Source organism: Buteo buteo, chromosome 5 (genome assembly GCF_964188355.1).
Source record: "Buteo buteo chromosome 5, bButBut1.hap1.1, whole genome shotgun sequence".
Classification (NCBI taxonomy): domain Eukaryota; kingdom Metazoa; phylum Chordata; class Aves; order Accipitriformes; family Accipitridae; genus Buteo; species Buteo buteo.
This window is the reverse complement of record NC_134175.1, coordinates 18,606,694-18,626,373: the sequence shown is the minus strand read 5'-3', so window position 1 is coordinate 18,626,373 and position 19,680 is coordinate 18,606,694. Positions and strand designations below refer to the sequence as shown.

General features: G+C 38.5%; 1 protein-coding gene across 1 annotated transcript in view; it reads right to left on the bottom strand.

Annotated features, from left to right (window-relative positions):
- The window catches only part of COL3A1 (collagen type III alpha 1 chain), a 53,309-nt gene extending 35,663 nt beyond the window's left edge, over positions 1-17,646 (bottom strand). The window contains exon 1 of the mRNA XM_075027973.1: positions 17,412-17,646. Coding sequence (XP_074884074.1) covers positions 17,412-17,490 — 79 coding nt within the window. The 5' untranslated portion in view covers positions 17,491-17,646. The remainder of the gene's footprint in view (positions 1-17,411) is intronic.
- Positions 17,647-19,680: the final 2,034 nt, after the last annotated feature.

The following is a 19,680-nucleotide window of genomic DNA, read 5'->3' as shown; positions in this document are numbered from 1 at the left end:
TAAGCCGTCTGTCCAGCACAAGGTCTTGCATTAATAATTAGCACCAAGTGTTTTCCAAGTGTTTTTTGAAAGCCAACGTATGCAATAGATCTAAAAGAATGTTCAAATTAATTGCCCAAATGGTTTGCAATTAAAGTGTCATCTGGCCCGCTCAAATGTTACAGGTGTCTGTATTTTCAGAAAAAACATTGTTCATCTGCAATATTCATGGCTTTGTGAATTCCTTCCAACAGCTATTCTACTAAACAAATTTGTTGTAGATAATGAAGTTGAAGAGACTGATGAAAACCAGCTTCAAACATTAAAGTTTGGGGTTGTATTTTCTTAGAGAAACAAGATCCAGAAAGCCCAGTCATTCAAGAAACCAATATGAAAATAACACCACAAAGTTAGACAAACTCCTTGGAAGTTTTGTAGAAGTTATTAAAAGTTTCAGATTGCAAATATAAATATCAGTGAATGCTTTGAATAATGGAATAAGATTTTTTCCATGAATAATTAACACTAATTCAGTTTACAAACACAAAATTCTGGAGAAAGAGCTACTGGTGTACCTTAAAACTTTAATATCAGAATAAGTTACCTACTACACATCACCCTTCAAAAAGAAGAAAAATGCCAGAAGATGCAATTCAAAGCTCTGACATTAAAATTGCCGCTGGCTCCAGAAAGAAAATTCCAAATGCCATCAAATTGTTCTAATGGTCATGATTATGTAGTATGAGACTGAGTCCAGATTTATAGTTCAGTCCACTCCTATGGGTTATGCAGTCCCTTTTTCTTTTCTCACATGGCATCTTTCATCTGTTTTTTCTCTTTTCCACTACGACGTTGGCACACTGGTCTCTTTTTTTCCTCTTTACATTTGTTGTTTTTCTTTCTGTATTTGTGGGTATCTGCTTCCATGCCCATGCCCACACTCTTTGGCATGGTACACACTTGGACGCGTCTCCTCTCTTCTCATGCTTCTGCTTCAGTCTTTTTTTTCTCTATTCTGTTTCATCTTTCCCATAACATGTAACTTCCCTTTTCATCTTCCCTGAATCCTCTCTCTTTTGTACCTGAACAGTTCACCTTCTTTATTGCCATGTACTTAACTGAGCTTAGTTTTTCAGATTCTGCTCCCTTCCCAGTGTCTCACTCAGCAGCTTTTCCTTGTCCATAATAACCTTTTTCCTCTCTGTCCCCCATGAAATCCACCACCTCCTTGTATGAGCTCTGTAAGGGCGGTGGGGAATACAACCAAGACCACCTAGCTCCTTGAGTGGAGAACCAGAGTGGGGATCTCCGAGCAGGGTACAGCATGGCACAGGTGGTCTCTTTTCCCTATTCAACCCCTCCACAGGCTTTCTGCATACACCAGCTTATGTTATTTCTGCACATCAACTATAAAAGAATCAAAACAGGAAAACGTTGACTTGTCAAGGCTGACACTATTTACGGTTAAGAGTTGGGTTTGACCACCAGCTTGATTAGAACCACAAGAAGATGCAAAAAGCTTAAAAAATACTTTTCAGACATTTTCAAGCCAGTAATTTTTAATTTGCCTGGTATTTGGCTGGGAGCCAGCATTTTGCCTTCCTTTGACAACAACAACAAAATCTTAAAAATCTAAAACATTCCAGTGGCATATGAAAACTAATCCCCCTCAGACATTTTCTATCACTTAGAAATTCACTTTTTCCTTTTCCATTTGCTTCTCCACCTTTTGGGCCTCACCAGAAACTTCACAATCTGCAGAAGAGGAGTGGAGAAGAACTGCTTATTTCCAGGACAGCATCTTCTTCACACCCACCATGACACAGGGTACGGCATCAGAGGATGCTGCTTCCAAGGATATCACCTAACAACCACTACCTCTGAAGAGGATCTAGACATCCTTCCTTAGCCTACCAAGCTAGATTTCATTTCTAAACCAGTTGCTTGGTTTCACAGCTCTCACACCACAGAATCATGTCAGTGGATCCCAGGTAAATAAGCTGATTCTCTGCTTAATTAATTGCTGACTGTTTCTGAAAGAAACATTTTCCTCCTTCAACAAACCAGGATTTCACTGTGGGCACTTGGGAAAAAACCAAACTACCTAGCCGTGACAAGAGTAATGACAAATGTTCCCTGACAAACAAGAAGGCTGAAATGCATTTTAAAAATGAGAAGTGTAGTGTTATGAATGAAATCATCTTTATAATCTCTCTATGACTCACAACCCCCCCTTAATTATAAAGTGGCAAAAGCCGAGTGGCTCAGTGTACGAGTGGTTCACTGTACACAAGAATACCTCAAAAGCAGTATACTGTGGGAGGCAGAATAACATCAAAGCTATGGGGGAGGTTAGAGCTTGTTATCCATCTAAGATCTGGCTGGATACCCCCTAGAGAGCACAGGTGGGCATAGATCCATTTCACCTGAGAGCGATGTACTCAGCTGTCACTCCGCTTGAGCACTTCCCAGTTCCACAGGTTAAAACATCCTTCTCATTTACAAACATAATGAGGAAGGGAAGAGATGATTTTTCTTTTGTTTAGAGTGAAACATAGTTTATACATAATTGTTAAATAAAAATACCCTGATACAGATCTAAAAGAATTTAATACTGTTACTGTGTGCACAGGTAATGTACGGTTATATTAACAGCATACACATATAAAAAAATGCATAGTGTACACACACTTCTGTACCCATAAGATGTATTTGATTAATATTCAGATTTTCAGCTCTTAGTATCACTCTTATCCTTTCAAAACCACGACTTTTTTTTTTTAACTATGTGTTTAAGACAGCAAGGTTCTTACTCACTAGTATATTCATATCCAAGAATTTGAATTTTCATATGCCAATTTTTTCTTCATCCTTACTTCATTTTCATTGATTTGTATGTTGCTTTGTTATTTCCAGGGATTTGATCCTGCTGCCTTACAGTGAGGAGGAGAATTTGAATGGGGAGTAGAAAAGGGCTGGTTTTCCCATATTTTTGCACTGCTGGTTAGAAAAGATTCTGTTTTCAAGACAGCTGCTCTTTTCTGATTTTTTTCACACTGAGAATACTCACCTTTCCATATTTTAGGGAACAATATCGATGACAATTATGGAAATTAACAATGTACCACAAAACGACTGACACAATTCTACAGCAATAAGGAAATAAAGCAGATTTCTCTGCATTTTTACAAGGTTGTCATTCAGTTATTCTACAGTAGAGGGCATCATTTAACAGAAAGAAAAGAGAAAAGTCGAAGACATGTGGATATGATGACATTCATATTGCATCTAACTTTCTGGACATTGTTAAATGAATTAAGAAACAAGCTAGGAGAGCTGCAATGAAAATCGTTGCAGCCTTTGGCAGAATGAAAGTATTAAATAGGTTTCCAAAGGAAACTTACATCTGGGAAGACTTAGTCTGTTCAAGACACCCCCTCTGTGCTCAGATGTAGATCTGTGTGTCAGAATGTTATGACATAATGCATTTTGCATTGCTCATAAAGATTAACCATTAGCTCCAAAATCCTTTGGAAAGCTGATTTGTGCTAAAGCACTGGCAAGTAACATATAAGAATAATAAGGTTATAAAAAAGCTGACTTGCCTACTTCTAGACTTGTGGTAAAACAGTCACATACTTGCCTTAGCCAGCTTTTCTTATTGATTCCTAAACATATATATTAGCCTAAGATTTAAAAAAAATATTAGAACTCAACAGTATTCACCTATGGCAATGCATAATCTTATTCTTCTTCCCAAAGCCCTAAAATGTGATGGCTATACAGCACTTCACTCCTATGGCCGTTATTGCAGTGGTTTGTTGGAAGCTGTGTCAATCTCATATTCATTGTACAGAACATCAAAGTTTAATATTTGAAAGCCTGAATAACTTTGCATTTATGCTGTTTACTGTGCATTCACATTTTTGAAGATTTTGCTGTGAGTAGGATTTCTCTGGGCCAGCCTAAAAAGCAAAGCAAAGAAAAAAAAGCAACGCAATCTTCATCATATGCTGGTTTTGAATTATTTCCCATTTTCTAAGCAGACTAGCAGCTGTATATAAGCAGACCAATAGGGAAAGCTGAAAGGAAAATCACCATTTAGTCTCAGAGGACCTGTAAGTGTGGTACATAGAAGAGCTCTAATGTGTACAGGGGAAAACAAACATGGTCATTGTAGGCCTGAAGGATGACAGATGTCCTATGGGACATAATCCTGATTCCAGTGAGGTGAATGGGAATTTGTTATAGAGTGCTATGACCTGAGAAGCTGACCTGTTTTGTAGTTGCTTTTGGCTTTGTATTTGTGCAAGCGCTGTGATCATGACTTACTTAACCACATTTATATGGCAAAAGAAAAAACCTCCTAATAGTTTCCTCAAATAACACAGGTTTTTCCACTTTGGACAACACAAATGTCCAGCTATTGTATTAGTAGCAGACTCATATATCCCATTTGCAAAGATATGACTAATTGGTTAGATATTAAAGAACATCTTGAACTTGTCTGGTTCTGCCTCAGAAAGGGCAATAGTCCACACAGAGGTGACTCACGATCCTCCAGCAGCCGCTCGATGATGGCTTGGGAAGCAAAACTTTGAGGAGCTTTGATCTGTGAGAATCTGATCACAAACACAATGAGTCAAGCAAACAGGTTTTTGCTGTTATTTAAAGTGAATCCGGTAAAGGCTAAAGCACTGAGATGAAGGAGGGCTTGCCTCTAAATTTGACCAGATTCAAAGTCTGCTGACACTAAGAAGGGTCTTTCTTTTGCTTTCTATGGACTTTTAACTGTACAAAGCCTGTCCCTCCTTACCCCGACTCAGTTTTGGTCATCTGCTTTACAGGATGGCTACTTCAAAAAGTGTTTTATGTTTCCTCTATAGTAAATACATTTCTTGTGTATTCCAGCACTGTTTTATACATTGTTTAACCGAAGGACAAAGTAGAAAGGAGACATATTGTTCATTTTCAATGGCAAATGCTGTAATTCTCCCCTACAGTAGAGTAGATGGAGGAATCCATCCCCATGTCTGCAGCATTGCTGCCTTCCATCTACCGAGCAGAAAAGAATGCCACGCTGTCTACTTCAAAGCAAACGGTTTGGGCTCCCTGTCTGGTATTATGATGACGTTTATAAGAAAATCAAACATTCTCATTCCATCCCAAGATTAGTAATGGAAACAAATGGACTCTCATAATTAACTAATTGGCTTGCTGAGCCAGAATGGTCTGGTTTGCCTGCATGTTCTCCTGTCAGGTAAGTGCTGAGTACTCGCAAAGTCTGAAATATTGTCTGTTTCACAGAAGTCAGGAAAAGAGGTGGAAATATAAGAAAAGAAATGGTTTAACAAGATTTTTTTTTCAACTGCAAGGCCTGCAGACATTCTCTGAGCTAGAATTGCCTTAGAACAACCAGCTAATTAATGGAATCCATTTCACACAGTGCATGAGGACTTAAGGGCCAACTTGAGCATACCTACCTATTAGGACATTTTCAGATTTAATGGTACTGACGTAATATTTTGTAAGGCTTGTCCACTACGTGATGGGAGGTATCAGGATTGAAACCTCAATTGATAAAACAAATGCAGGCTGTGAAAAATCAGAGCAGTTCCATGTTAAAAATCCTTTCCTGCTCCATGTCCTGTAGGAGGAAGAACTGCTGTTGGGTAGAATGGAAAAGGAGTATGAATGAATGGTTCAGATTTCCCAAGCTTCACACCAAAAAGGACAGCTACATCCTGTGCTTTCAGACTGAAACCGAAGCTTTCTTACTTGTAGGGATGCTCGTCTGCCAAAAAAGCTGGCATTTGAACAGTTCTGCCACTGCGCCAGTCCCAGACATTTTCCTCCCTACTCAGATGCAGAGCAAGAAAGGGAAAGCAGCACAAAATAATGCCGTTAATCAAAATACTGTACTTGTCTGTCAGAGGTATTGCTGAAAGGAGACACACACTGTTTCACTGGCAATGTATAGAAGAGGCTGGATTCTCAGGCAAAGGATTCTTATGTCATGTCGCCAAACTGTCCTTGCTCTGAGACCCACCCACCAATCTGTCTTTCAGATTACAAAATGGAAAAAAAACCCAGGCCTGCACTGGTACAAACAAGTATTTGCATTTTAAACAAATCATTGCTTGTTCCCTTCATTCGTCTTTATAAGCTCCAAATGCTGCAAGCTTTTTACAGCTTTTAGAAATTTTAGAAATATCAGTATTAAAAAATATCCTTATGGCATATTTGCTACCAAGTAAAACACAAAATGCCTCTATTTTCCTTGCAGATTATTGGCTTTTTCCTAATCTTTCAAAGTGTGACTTCTGTTAAGAACTCTAATTTTTCTCCTTTATCGTCAGAGAGCTATTGTTCTTCTCAAAGGTAATGTGGTCTAAAATGACTGAATCTGTCACATCATTCTGTCTCAACATTTATGTTTCACGAATTACTCTATTCAGGCACATATGTTGACATACTTGAATGATGTTTTTCATGTAATTTCTAAAGATCATCCTGCCACATAAGCATTGCTTTGAAATAGGGACAAGGATATTCCATCGGTGATATTGTTACACAACAGCCCCACTGGCTTTTGCTGGTGTCCGGCATGAAAAACAATGGCAGAAGGGTTTTCTTGTTTCAAAACCACTAATAGGAAAACAAAGTGCAAGAAGGGTATTTTTGTTTGTTTAGTTGGTGGGGTTTTTTTGGCAGAACTGTCATTTCAAACTGAGTCATACAAGGGGCAGGATAGAGCAGACTGCTGTCTATCTATCACATTGCTGCTTTTTTGGTGTTGCCCAGAGAATTGTTATACCTGTTTCTGAACTTATAAAAGTCATTTTGAGAAAAACATCTGATGGATGCAAGAGATGGTTATACTCTTTTTGTTGTTAGCTATTCCTTGACAACATTATGGCCTAAATTGTTTTTTTAAGGGAGGAAGATATTCCTGAATGACCATTGACATGTTATTCTGAGATTTCCTCTCCAAAGTACTCTCTCAACAGGTTGACTCTAACTCAGACAATTATATTTATACTTCTGTCTTTTTAGTAGAGATAAACATCTTTTGCTATACTCTGCAGAATGTTTATCATTCATTCCTGGTTAAGGGTAAACACTGCCTGATTAGAACCTCCCTTGATTTTACTGGGCTTTGGATCAGACCTAAAGAACATAAATTTCTAATTATTCTGGTGGGAACTGAAGGTCTTCACTGCCTGACCGATCAAACCTTTTAATAAGGGTAAGCGTTTGCATTAGAGCAGGACACACAATAAACAAGAATTTAATCTTAATTCAGTGCATTTAATGCCTTTTAGAGGGACCATTGCATAATTTTTCAGTCACTCTTCCAATTATTGGTAAAACGCCTATGAGATTTTTCCATCCCCTTTGTTCTTATATTACAATGTTTTTTGGCACATCACTTTTGTGTCATTTGGTGTCACTCTAAAAATAAGCAGCAGGCTGTAATCACTTTATTTGTGGCTATTTAGTTGTAGTGCTGCCATAAATTCTCACTGCTCTGCAGTAATCTGATTTTAATGTGCTTCTTGTCTTTATAGTGAATGATGCCAAATGGCACAAAGACTTGTGTCTTAAACCAAGCAGAAACTGACATAAATTCAAGGTCTGATGTGATTACTGATGATTTTATGGATTTATTAATTTCTTTAAACATACATCCTGCCCACTCCTTGGGCAGTCAATGAAGACTTCTACAGTCAGAGTCCAAGTGTCAAGGTAATCTTAATTTTGAACACTTGAACACATGAACATTTCCAATCTTATTCCATAAGAAGCTGGCCTAACATACTTCTAAAGAACAGCAACGGCTTCATGCTCAACATTATTAGGATCAATTAAGTGGAAAAATTTACCAAAATCCAGCACAACATTCTGTCAGAACTTTCAAAACAAAAATCACCCCCCAAGGTATATCTCAAAGACACACTTCTGCATTTGTGATTTTAGCTAGGAACAGAAATAGTTTATAACATTGGAGTATTCTTCGCAACATTTCTTGCAGTAGGTCTGTCCTGGCAAGAATAAAGAAAAACTGGAAAAGTCATTGTGTATAAGCAGGTTTCTGAGACTGTACAACCAGTCTGACAGATCCAAAGCATCAGGAAAGTGAGATTCAGCTTCTGAGCTGCTAAGTGAAAGGGAATTATTGGAAATGGGTGATCATTACAGCTTGCTCTACATAGCACCTCCTATAAAACATTGAACTACAACTACTTAATGCAGAACACTTCAAGCTTCTCACAAGATAAAACATAAAGGCTGTGTGGGAAGAAAAATGTATGCTTTTTGTTTTGCATTGCCTAACTTTGTAATTAAAACCATTTTTATCAGGTGATTAAAGTTTCAAGTGGGACATGATCTTCTCTTTCCCCTTAGCTCAGTGAGAGGGCTAACAATTTCATGCAATGCTGTTTCTGTGGTTTGCCTTGGAAGAAATCAGCTTGATTCAATGCTTCTCTCCTGAGACTGAAACAGATGGGAAATGTTACAATACAGTATAGTACATATGGTAACATCATTTATATTTTCAGATACATTGGACAAAGTCAGCCCCAATATAACTCCATGGCCATAGTGAATTTACATCAGAGATGAGTAAAGCAGCAGGAGGTCAAATTCTACACTAACATAACTCCCTGCACAATTTTATTGATTTCCCCGTAATTTCAGAAGTTGGAAGTAAATGAAGGGTTTGATTCTTGTATTTCATATTCCAGTGATGGATTAAGGAACTCTGGTGTACTGTCTAAAGAAAAGAATCATATCTTTGGCTGCCAATAAATTAAAGGTATTTGTAATTCAGAAGGTCGAGGGGGAATTCTGAATGCATAGACCATCATTAACCTAGTTTCATCTGCAAAACAGTTTGTATTCATTCATTCCTTATTCCAGTTTGTACTAATTCACCCCACATCCATTTTGGACAGTTTGTTGGATACAGATGGCAGTATTTGAAATTCTTCTTAATCTGCCTCATAGAGGATATTAAATGGCTATTTGTACACTGGATACAACATTCTTATTGTCAACTTCCTAAGGCTACTAAAGTGGGTATTGTGAGGGTTTTCTCAGGGTACCAAAGACAACTTTCTTAATTTTGGGGCCACTTTTAAGTGTCAAATTCTATGCTTATTTTTCAAGCATGAGGACCTAAGGATCTTCCTAACTCCCTCATCAGGTGAAAAGCCACACTCCTGGTGCAGTGAAGACCCTGCAAGCACAGAGCTGACTTTATTAATATCAGAGGTCAGAAGCATTGCAGTTGAAGTGGCTGCCTGAAGCCTGGCATACATTTAGCCCTCCCTGCTCTGTGCAGCAACAGCATCTGCTGGCACAGGGTGAGAATAAACAGCGCCTTGTAGCAGAGGAGGGCTAGAATATCTTCAGCAGACAGAGCCAGATCCACCAGAGTTTATCTGCTGGAGTCCTTAAAAGGTATGAGTGGAAGAGCCTGAGCCAGAGAACACCTGATAAATTAAGACGCTTTGTACTTTTTTTTGATTCTTCACTTCTTTACAATGCTCTTTCTCTCTTCAGTTGCTCTAACAGGAAAATAATCAGTTGGACTTCAATGACTCTCTTCTTTCCTTTTTCTCCCCCCGCTCCCCACCCATATTTATGCTATTCTGTTCATACAAAAAAGAGAGATCTACAAAGAGGACCACCCTGCCAATGACTAAGCCACCAACAGGCTTAGAATATTGTGCAAAGAATCTTCAAAATGTCTGAGCAGATTTCAATTACTCTTTTCAAAGATTTGCAATTCCCACTACACAGCCTATTGTTTGCTTTCACTAGGACATTCTTCTCTTAAACAGCTGGCACAGAATGACTACTGCTCTGTAGGGAAACAAGCAAACACCATACAGTAGAATTAAAGCCACACACAGGAAAAAAAATACATTTTTTTAAAAGAGCCTCTCATGAACATAGAAGTGTTTTCCAAGATAATATGAATTCTATTTTCGCTGCTTATAGCTGAAGGAAAGCATGGGGGATATAGTTCATTCTCCTCTGATGCTCAGCATCGCTATTACACTGAACATCAAAGGAACAATGAGCAATGCTTCCCACATTTTCCATTAGCTGTGTTTGGCTGAGCAATTGTTTCTCTCGTGTCTGAAAAAGGAGCTGCAATTTTGCTTTTGCCTCTTTTCCTAAAAGAAAATGGAAAGCAGGAAAAGAAAAGAAGCACAAAGGGACAGAATAGAGGAAAACAGATATTTGCAGCAGACAGCCTGCTAATGCACCGACTGGTCACTGGGCATGAATTGTGGGGAATTTCAGTGGGAACTAATTATGTCCAGAAGTTTTCCAAGAACTGCCAGTGTCGAACTGCTGTGGGAAGTATTTTCCAGACACAGATCATCCTTTCATATCTACTGCTGCAAACGTACATGGGATGATCCTGCAACTCTGCTGCCCTTCACAGTGCTGGGGCTGGGAATAAAGCAGCACCTGAAGCCACAGAAGTTTTGCACATGGAAGGAAATCTTTTGCTGCCTAGCAGGAGAGCAGAGGTGTCTGTGCCACCCTCCAGGGTGGAATGCACAGTGACTGAAAGAGAAAACCAGCAGCAGAAAGGGATGGGTCTCCTGTGGCCGTGGAAAGCTTTATGTTAAGCTGCAGGCCATTCTGGTACCAACTCAGCTAAAGTCTTAAATCTACAAGTCACATCCCCCATTTCTTGAGAGTCACTTGGGTGCCCCTTTAGCTGTAAGAGAAGGCCTAAGCTTTCAAAATAACAAAACACATTCAGCCTTAAAATATGTATCTTTCCATTATGATCACATTCTTCCTGCTTTCTCCTCTCTGGCAGCCATCTCTTCACGGAGTACTTGTGTGAATCAAAGCAAGACAAAAATGTGCAGACATTGTTAAAGGAGGTGCCATTTTCATCCTCATTCTAATAGTTCATGTTTAAATTAAGGGTTTGATGTAAATGAGGGAAAATGGAAGTAGTCTCTTAGCTAATCTGAAAGGAATCTCTTCTGCTGTACTTTCACTAAACAAAGCCAGAAGTCACAGAGCTGAAGTTACTAAAGCCAACAAATGGTTGTTGTTGGAGGGGGTTATATCATGTTTTCCATTGTCATTTTGACATGAAACAGGCAGAGGCTTCCACTTTGTAAACTCGGAGACAAGACTGGCTCTGAAGTGAAAATAAATAAAAGCAGTGGTTGGAAGTGGGTTAGGTTTTCTCAAAGCAAAATGGAGAGAACCTTTCCTATGAAATACAAGATGAGAAAAAATGATGACTGCTTGAAAATATAAATTAAAAATAAAATTTACTATACCTGTGCGTGAAAGATGTATTGCTCTACACTCAATGATGGAACTCATTGCTCCTTGCACCCTTCCAGCATTTAAGATAGGATAAGCACACCTCTCTCTCTGTTATGCTTACAGAAGAGACTTGCTGACTCCTGTAATATATAATTTTTTTACTGCCTGTGGAGATTATCAATTCATTAACCACAGCCAGGAGCAATGTAAGGGTTAATCTTTAAAATTGTTATACAGTCTCAAAGCAATGTCAGAAATATTAATGGCATAGCCCCTACACATAAATATGGGACTCTTATTCCCCTGAAACACAAAGTGTCTGACTGTGCTGAATGGAAAAAATCAGGAAATTCTGTGGGAATTCCTTATAGATTTTTTCAGGGACAAAGCATCTATTGTCAGGGAAGCCATAGAGAGGACAGAAAGTAAAGGTTCACAAACCCTGTGCATTGAAAGATTCAATGGAAGAAAGACAATCCACAGAGGAGTAGCTGTCCTGCAGCAGTAACTAAGCCAGAGCACTGGCTCCCGTATCTAGTAGCAGCATGGCCCTGGGAAGCCAACTGCAGTGAGTCACCATACAGCATCTCAGTAACAGAGAGAACATCACTGTGAGCAGCACAGCCCCAAACAGCCTTCTCTCCAGGAGGAATCCACTGGTTCCCCTGGGCTGGAAATGGGCAGCAGGCTGAGGGCCAGGGGCTGCAGCATTCTTCTGCACCCATCCATGCTCCCCTCAACAGCCTGACCTGAGGGTACAGAAACAAAATAACGTTTCTTGCATCAATCCTGGAGACAGAATTGCATCTGTGCCCAGTTCTCCTCCTGTACAGGGTATATCATCATGGATGTGTCAAAGGAGGGGCAGGCTGGTAAAATATTGCAGCAGGTAAAATAATGACACTAAAATTTTTGTTCCATTTTGGGTTGAAGGTTATTTACCATCTGCTAAAAACCAAAATCAGAATGTCTCAAAACTGTAGACATACAGGTGGTAGGTACCGAACTCTAAACCACGTTGAAATTGTGCAATCTACAATTTACCAAGCTACAACAACGAGAATTAGCTAACAGTTCTCATGTTGAATCAGAAAAGATTTTATTATACCCTTTTCAAGTTTGAGTTTTATTTTTGTGGGTGTTGCCAATAATAAATTGAATTTTGCTCTATCACATCGAATTTCTGCAATGATTTGTGAATCTAATCCATTTACTTCAAGACCAAAAAACCCCATTCTGTTAACAATGTATCTTTGCCATTGCCAACAGTTTTTCTTTTCTAGGCTGAGATCTTTTGCCTAATTTCTTAAACAAGCACGACTAAAAGACAGCATAATCTGGAGTATTAATGGACACGACCATTGCACTAATTTCCACTTTTGTGGGGTCTGACAAATTATTACTTTAAGCCAACAAATTAAAACTTGCAACTGTTACAACAGCTGTGGCTTGTGCTTTTCTCCAGACTACTAACCTACCGTAAAAACATCAAGAGCAATATAGTTTTCATGGTGCCCGCTAGCCTGGGAAAGCATGCTTTGTTATTGTTTCCCCCTACTGGCAGGCTGAACCTTTCAACTCTGAAGAGATTGCTTTTAATCCAAAATGCTCACAGTCTGCATCATTTATGTTACTGACCTACAGCATGCTTTCCCAATTATGAAGCCAGGTATGTCCCATTTTCTGCACATTTCTGATTAAAACAAGGTTTGAACAATATTAGCACATAAATGGGACAATGACTAATAGATCCATGTCAGTCTGGTTTATCAGCCAGTCTGTGAAACAAAAAAGAGATAGTAATTCACTCCTTCCTTTCTCTTGAAAAGCATTAATTAAAACTAACACCCAGCTGTTGTGTAAGGCTGGCATCAGCTAAGAGTTTGTAAGTGACACCTGGCTGCCTATTTCAAACCTCAAAACTTTGGCAGAAGCTGGAAGAGGAAATAGATCTGCTTGTAATCTGCAGCACTAAGAAGGGAGCACATGTATTGACTCTGACTGAGGCATCAACAGTAATGTTTGTGCCAGAGACAACACCCTTCTACCTCTGCCTCTTCCCCCTGTAATAAAGCAGTGGATGTTTCCAACTCCACCTCCTCTTTTAAAAAATCAGTCTACGTAGATTTGGTCTCAAATCAAAAACAAATCTGGAAAATAATGAAAGGGATATATAATGGTCTCATTTTCCTAAGGCTAATGTCTTCCAGGGATGTGTGATCTAAAATGCGTTTATGAAATTTGTCATATTTCCAAGAACATATATATAATGATTAGAGGGGGTGGATTCCCCAGGCTTTCATTTAGCATGACTTTTCCAGACCAGAAAGGAATGTTTCAATTTTCCTAGGCATAACCTTGCCTGCCGTGTGCTTGGTAAAAAGCAGTTAGGAAAAATGGAAGAAGAGCAGTAGATCCCTGATCTTTCATACCTTCACATAGTCCAGGTTACTTATGATGGTGTAATTATCTATTGGCACACAGACAGGCATCATCTGGTTTTACCTTCAAAACTCTGGAGGTGGGCTTTTCTGTGTTAACCAAAACCTTTGAGGAAAGATAGTTCTGACTGTCATTAGCATTACCCTTAAACTAGCTAATTTATCAACAAAATGCATGTGTGCAATGTTGCATATAGGTTAAGTGCTAAAAATATCAGTCTGGCAGTCTCACAAATACACTGCATCTATGCAGTACCCATCTACTTCATTACCTATTCCTTTCCAATTAATAAAAGAAAGCAAAATGGCTAAACCAAGCTGTTTGCAAGTTTTCCCAAAATACAACCCTTCTTTTCTGGGGGATCAGAAGCAGGTGCTCAGCATAAAAAGTTCTTTGCATGGTGCTTCCTGAAACCTATATGTAATTGTTTTATTTATTTTTAAAACTGTAATTTGTGACTGAAAGTAATATGAAAGGTCAATAAGTCTTCTCAGAGATATTTTAGGATTCAGTCATTACCTCAGAAATGGGCTTCCTGGACCAAACATCCAAGATAATACTTACATGACAAGGAAAACACTAAACAAATTAGAGCAAAAAAATATTTGGAATAATAATGAAGGGCTTCTGGCTCTGCTTTCACACTGCTTTTTAGAGCAGTAGAGTTTTCCTGATGACGTCAGTGAAGTTCCTGAAGAACTACGGGTATATGTATGAGAAGTGTCACACTCCAGGTGACTGAGATGTCCTTTACCATCTCAGATGCAGCTGAGACAGGCCCAAATCCATCTGACCTCCCTTTTGGCATTGATGTGAGTGGGGCTGTCCATGTGCTTCCTTCATAGTCAGTGGAAACTGCCAAATACCTCCAGTCTATCTAGCTACAATTTATGCTGTCTTCTGGAAGTAGCTGTCTTGATTGACTACAAACTCAGCATAAATGGGATGAATGTAGGCTGTAAGGCTGGCAAATGCTTGCACAAATCATGCTGGCTGTGTAGAGGATAGATTTCTTTCCTAAAGAAACATTCTAAGTTCTTACGCTTTTTGGTAGCTTAATATGCAGGATGTAAAGATGCCTTCAAATGGTGGAACTGAATATACATTGCTGGAATCTGAATCACCTGTCATGTCTGAAGCACCAGCTTCATGTCATGTCAGCCACGAGGAGGCACTTTATCTTGAACGTGGTCAGGGCTTGTAAACACCTTACACTAACTTGACACACATCAGAAAACCGGAACTATGTCAAGGTGACTTCATTTGCAGGCTAAAAGCATCCCAGTGGGTTATCAGGACATACAGCTTTTGTCCATGGAAGTCAGAAAATTCTTTTTTCCACAATACCCAGATCCCAAGCTTTTGAAGAGGTTCAACCTGAGGCTGTATTCAATTCTCCATTCCTACCTCTTACAGCAAGACAAAGAAACATAGCCCAGAGGTACATCTGACTATCCCAGACTTAGTGTATACTGAGCAGTTTCCTTATAATCTTGCCAAGTCTGGTCCGCTGGCAGGCTTTCCCAAGGAAAATTTTATATTGACTTACATTTGATACTAACCATATAAACATTTTTCTTGACAAGAGAGAGCATTTTAGCATGTCTGGAAATTCTCTTTTGAATCGTGGAAAATTTGGTTTCCTAGTCCATCCGCTGCCCTGCACATGAATTAGCGAAGCTAATAATCAACTACTTCAATTATTATTTTCTGTGAGTAAAGCATATTCAAATGTGTGGAAAGGAACATTTGACAGGGAGGACAGAATTCGATATTTTAAGGGATAAGTAGTGTTTTATCAGCCTCTCTGTGTAACCTCATCCCTGTAAGTAGTATGGAAGTTAGCCCAGTAAGGAAATGTTACTACAACATGAAACAGGAATGTGGCAGAGAAATGAGAATACTCCCTCACACTTCATTTGTATATTGTTCTTCCACCCAAAATTTACCATTTCTTGAGTCAAATATGTGTAGCACCTCAGAAATGTCCAGGGATAAGACCAGAGTGAGGGAAAGAGACCTGGTACTCAGGGGGGATTTGTTTATTGGGAGAAATAAAAATCATGTTCCTTCTTTTTATATTGGATGTTCCCTTATTCCTTATCCCTCTGAAGATATATATATATATAAATATATATAATGCATATTAAATATATGCAATATGTTTATTATTTGCTGCTGTAAGCAGAGAAAACTCAAAGCATACGATTGCTCAAATTTTATAATATTTTCTTCACTGAAGATTATTGAAGAGATAGTTTATATACTGGAAAAGCAGAAACAGAAAAGCATCAGTTCACAGTATATTATGTTTATTATCTACAGAACATCTTTATACGCATTGGGGTTTTCTTAAGATACTTTACAAGGCTTAGCCTGTGTCTGTGCTTGGTGAGGGAGGCTGGTATTTGGGCATGCTGCTGTTGCAGATGGTGTTACCTGATTTGCTCATGCACAGAGCCCCCTGAGCTCCAACTGCTCCACTGCCAACACCCTGCTGGTGGACTCACAGTCACCCCCCATTGGCAGAGGTGCCTTTCCAGGTACGCTGAGGCAGATAGATTTGCCATGAAATGGCTAAAGTAATCGTTTTCATTATTTGTATCACATAGAGTAGGGTAGGGTGTGGTTTTAAAGGCATTTGCCTTTCCTTTATTGCACTACAGTTTATTTGGCTGCTGCTTATCAAGTTATTTGTAAAGTTATCCGTTGCCTCAATGCAGGAATAAATACATTGCAGATCTTTTATCTTTACAAGAAAGAAAAATGTTTTATCTTAAGGAAGGTCTGGTTTACAATGTCTGGCAAGCAGGAACAGAGCACATCCAAAAAAGGTCAGCTGTACTCATGGAATGTCATCTGTTTAACTTAAATACTCGTACCACACTTATCTTCACTCAAAGTTGAATTACTGCATACAAAGTATTTTTTTTCCCATCTAAATTCCATGCCCATTTGATTTTTGGTGTTCTCGCTCTTTGTAAACACGCACACACTCGCATGGACTCCCAGATACCATCAGCTGCTAATCAGTCTCGTGAGGGACTGAAACAGCCTGCAGATGCACAATTCAAACTACTTCAGCTGAGGGAATTAATTTACCCTCCTGCTTTATGTCAAAGTAAAAATCCCATAAGCCAACATATTTTCATATAACGCTCTTAAAAACTGTTTCATCAAAACTGGTTAGAATTTTAAGGCAGTTTTCCACACCCAAATTGTTCAAACAAACCCCTACGCTGCTAGTGGAAAACACACAAGTACAAAGGAGAACTCCAAATAAAAAAGCTGCTTGTGACAAGTAACTTCCAGGCAGCACAGAGCTAACAGTTAAAATGTTATTCTAAGAGTTAAAAGAAATAGTTAAAAAACTCTCTGGTGTCTGTAATAGGAAAACAAGTAAGAACAAGAACAAACACAGCTAAGGCAGACAACACTGTACAGTCCTTTTAACCACAGAAGAAAGCAAAGCAAACAGAAACCTTTGGGATGTTAATGCAAACTCCTGCAGCTTTCAGCTTCTGCATTAAATATCTGACTCTGCTGAATTAGTGAAGGAAAAGTGTTCTGGTGAGATTTGTGAACACACATTTCTTACAAGCTATTAAAATCATTGGTGAAAATAAAAATAAAATTAAAACATTAAATCATAAGAAGCTTGAATTACTCACCGTCCTGTTGTGCCAAAATAACTGAGGGTTGAAATGCGGCAAGAATGAGCAAAGTTACTTTTTGCACAAAGCTCATCATGTCTAAATATTAGACATGAGACTCTCTGTGCAAAAATAAAAATGGGGGGGGGAATAAAAATCTATTCAAAATAGCAACATCGGTTGTTCCTTGCCCTTCCAGCACCGGGCCATGTACAGAACTCAGCCACAAGCATTCCCCAGCTTTGGCCTTAAATAGGAAAAAAATTGGCTTACTTTACTTTTCCACCCCCTTCACTGAAATATGAGAAGAAGACCCATCCCCTAACAGTAAATGAATGATTAATATTTCTCTTGGCTTTACAGAAGAATAAAGTCAACTAAACAAGCTACACAGCACATCTGGAACTTTTGTGTGCATACAAAATGCACACTGAGACTATATATGAATAGTTAGTGTGCGCTGTATGTGAGATATATGCATGTGAAAAAAGAAGTCCTGTGGTAAAGCTTCTGTGGTAAAGCATTTTTTCATGTTAATTAGGAGTCAATGGGTACAGCCCAAAGAGGATTTTTAATTCTTAGTGCTCCCTAACAAAAATAAAAGGTAAGTACCTGATGTGGCCACATAAACTGAAAGAATCCCAGAAGTGGAAGAGCAAACCTGGGTATTTCTGCTGATGAGCAATCAGAGTTAATGAAAGGAAGACCTGAAAATTGCAACAGTTCTGTTCCAGTGTTTTTCTCACCATCTCTGCCTCAGACCATAATTTTGTGTGACCTGGGGAGAAAGCAAACACACAAAAAAAAATTATGAAGAAAACAAGTTCCCAAATCAGAAGCACCAATCTCTCAAACTAAAACTTTTCAAATAATTCAGTTTGATGCTGTCACTACAACATGTGAAAGGAATGCAGAACAAGCACCACCTTTTTCTTTACTGTTTGCTCCTCAAACAAGAAGGTACAGCAGACAAAAAAAAAAAGAAAAAAAAAAATCTTGAGACTACTAATCCATTTATTCCATGCAAAACTTTACTGAGAATAGGATCAGAACAGACAAACTTATTTTCCAAATAAGATGTCTTAGGCAGCTTTTATTACAAATGTAGTTTTGCTGGGAATGTAGCTTTAAGTCCAAGTTTGGAAGACTCCGAAGTGAATGCAGAAAGTTGTCACAGTGTGCATCTCTGCTAAAACAATGACCAAACTAATTGCTACTCTCAGTCAATTAATTTCATCCAGGTCATTAACTGCAGGACTGCTCATTCATTTGTTCTTAAGTGTTGCTGAGATTACAGCGACCCAGGAAACCATCCTTCCCAGCAATGATTCATTAATGTAATGAACTGTCATCCCAAAAAAGGGACCCATATCTGTGTATGCGTAACAAAATAAGAGCAGCTTGAGATTACCTTTTAATCTGATAGGTATTCAGTCTCATTTCAAAACCTATTTATCTGAAACACATTTGCACTTAAACTGGAAAGTCCTCTTCTGCTGTGGTCACCTGAGGTGGAAGAGGTTGAAGCAAGTATGAAGAGATCTTAATTAATTTGATGCCACTTTCAACATACCCTGAGAGTCTCTTCTGTGTATTATACACTCATAAGGTATGAATGGCTTGATACATTTAAAAGGAATTACACACCACTTTTCCGCATGAATTAAATACCCCCCAATTTTCCACGTTGTCTGAGTTGGGATGGCGGAATTATTTCATGCAAGTTTGGGTTTTCACATCCAGTATCATTTTACTTAACAGGTTAGGTTATTTGGTTTATAAACTTCAAGTAGTTACAATCAACAAACAGATAACCACCTCCTGTTGAGCTATCCTAGAATGTAAGACAAAATGCTTCAAATTTTTATGCTCAGGACGTAAATTAGAGCCACAGTATCTAACAATACCTGGATTGATTTGTCTGGCTCTTTTCAATAGAAATGTACAAACAGACCAAACACTGGATCCAAACCATTCTCAGCTATGAGATTTAAACTAAACTAACTGTTTATCATAATTGCATGCAGATCAGTTTTTTATTGCCACTCTGTTTTCTGTATTAATGCCTATATGTTTGTCACAGTAATTGTTTAATTTAGATGAAACTTAATGAATGTTACATGGTAGGTTTTCACATTTAAATAGCCAAGGGAAAAAGAAGAGAAATTTTATCATGGTCTTTGACTTAAAGCCACTCTCATACTGAATTCTACAAATTTTTCAGCCCATTTGACCACAATAAACATCTCTATATATTTCTTAAGTTCATCCTTTCAAAAAAAGAGAA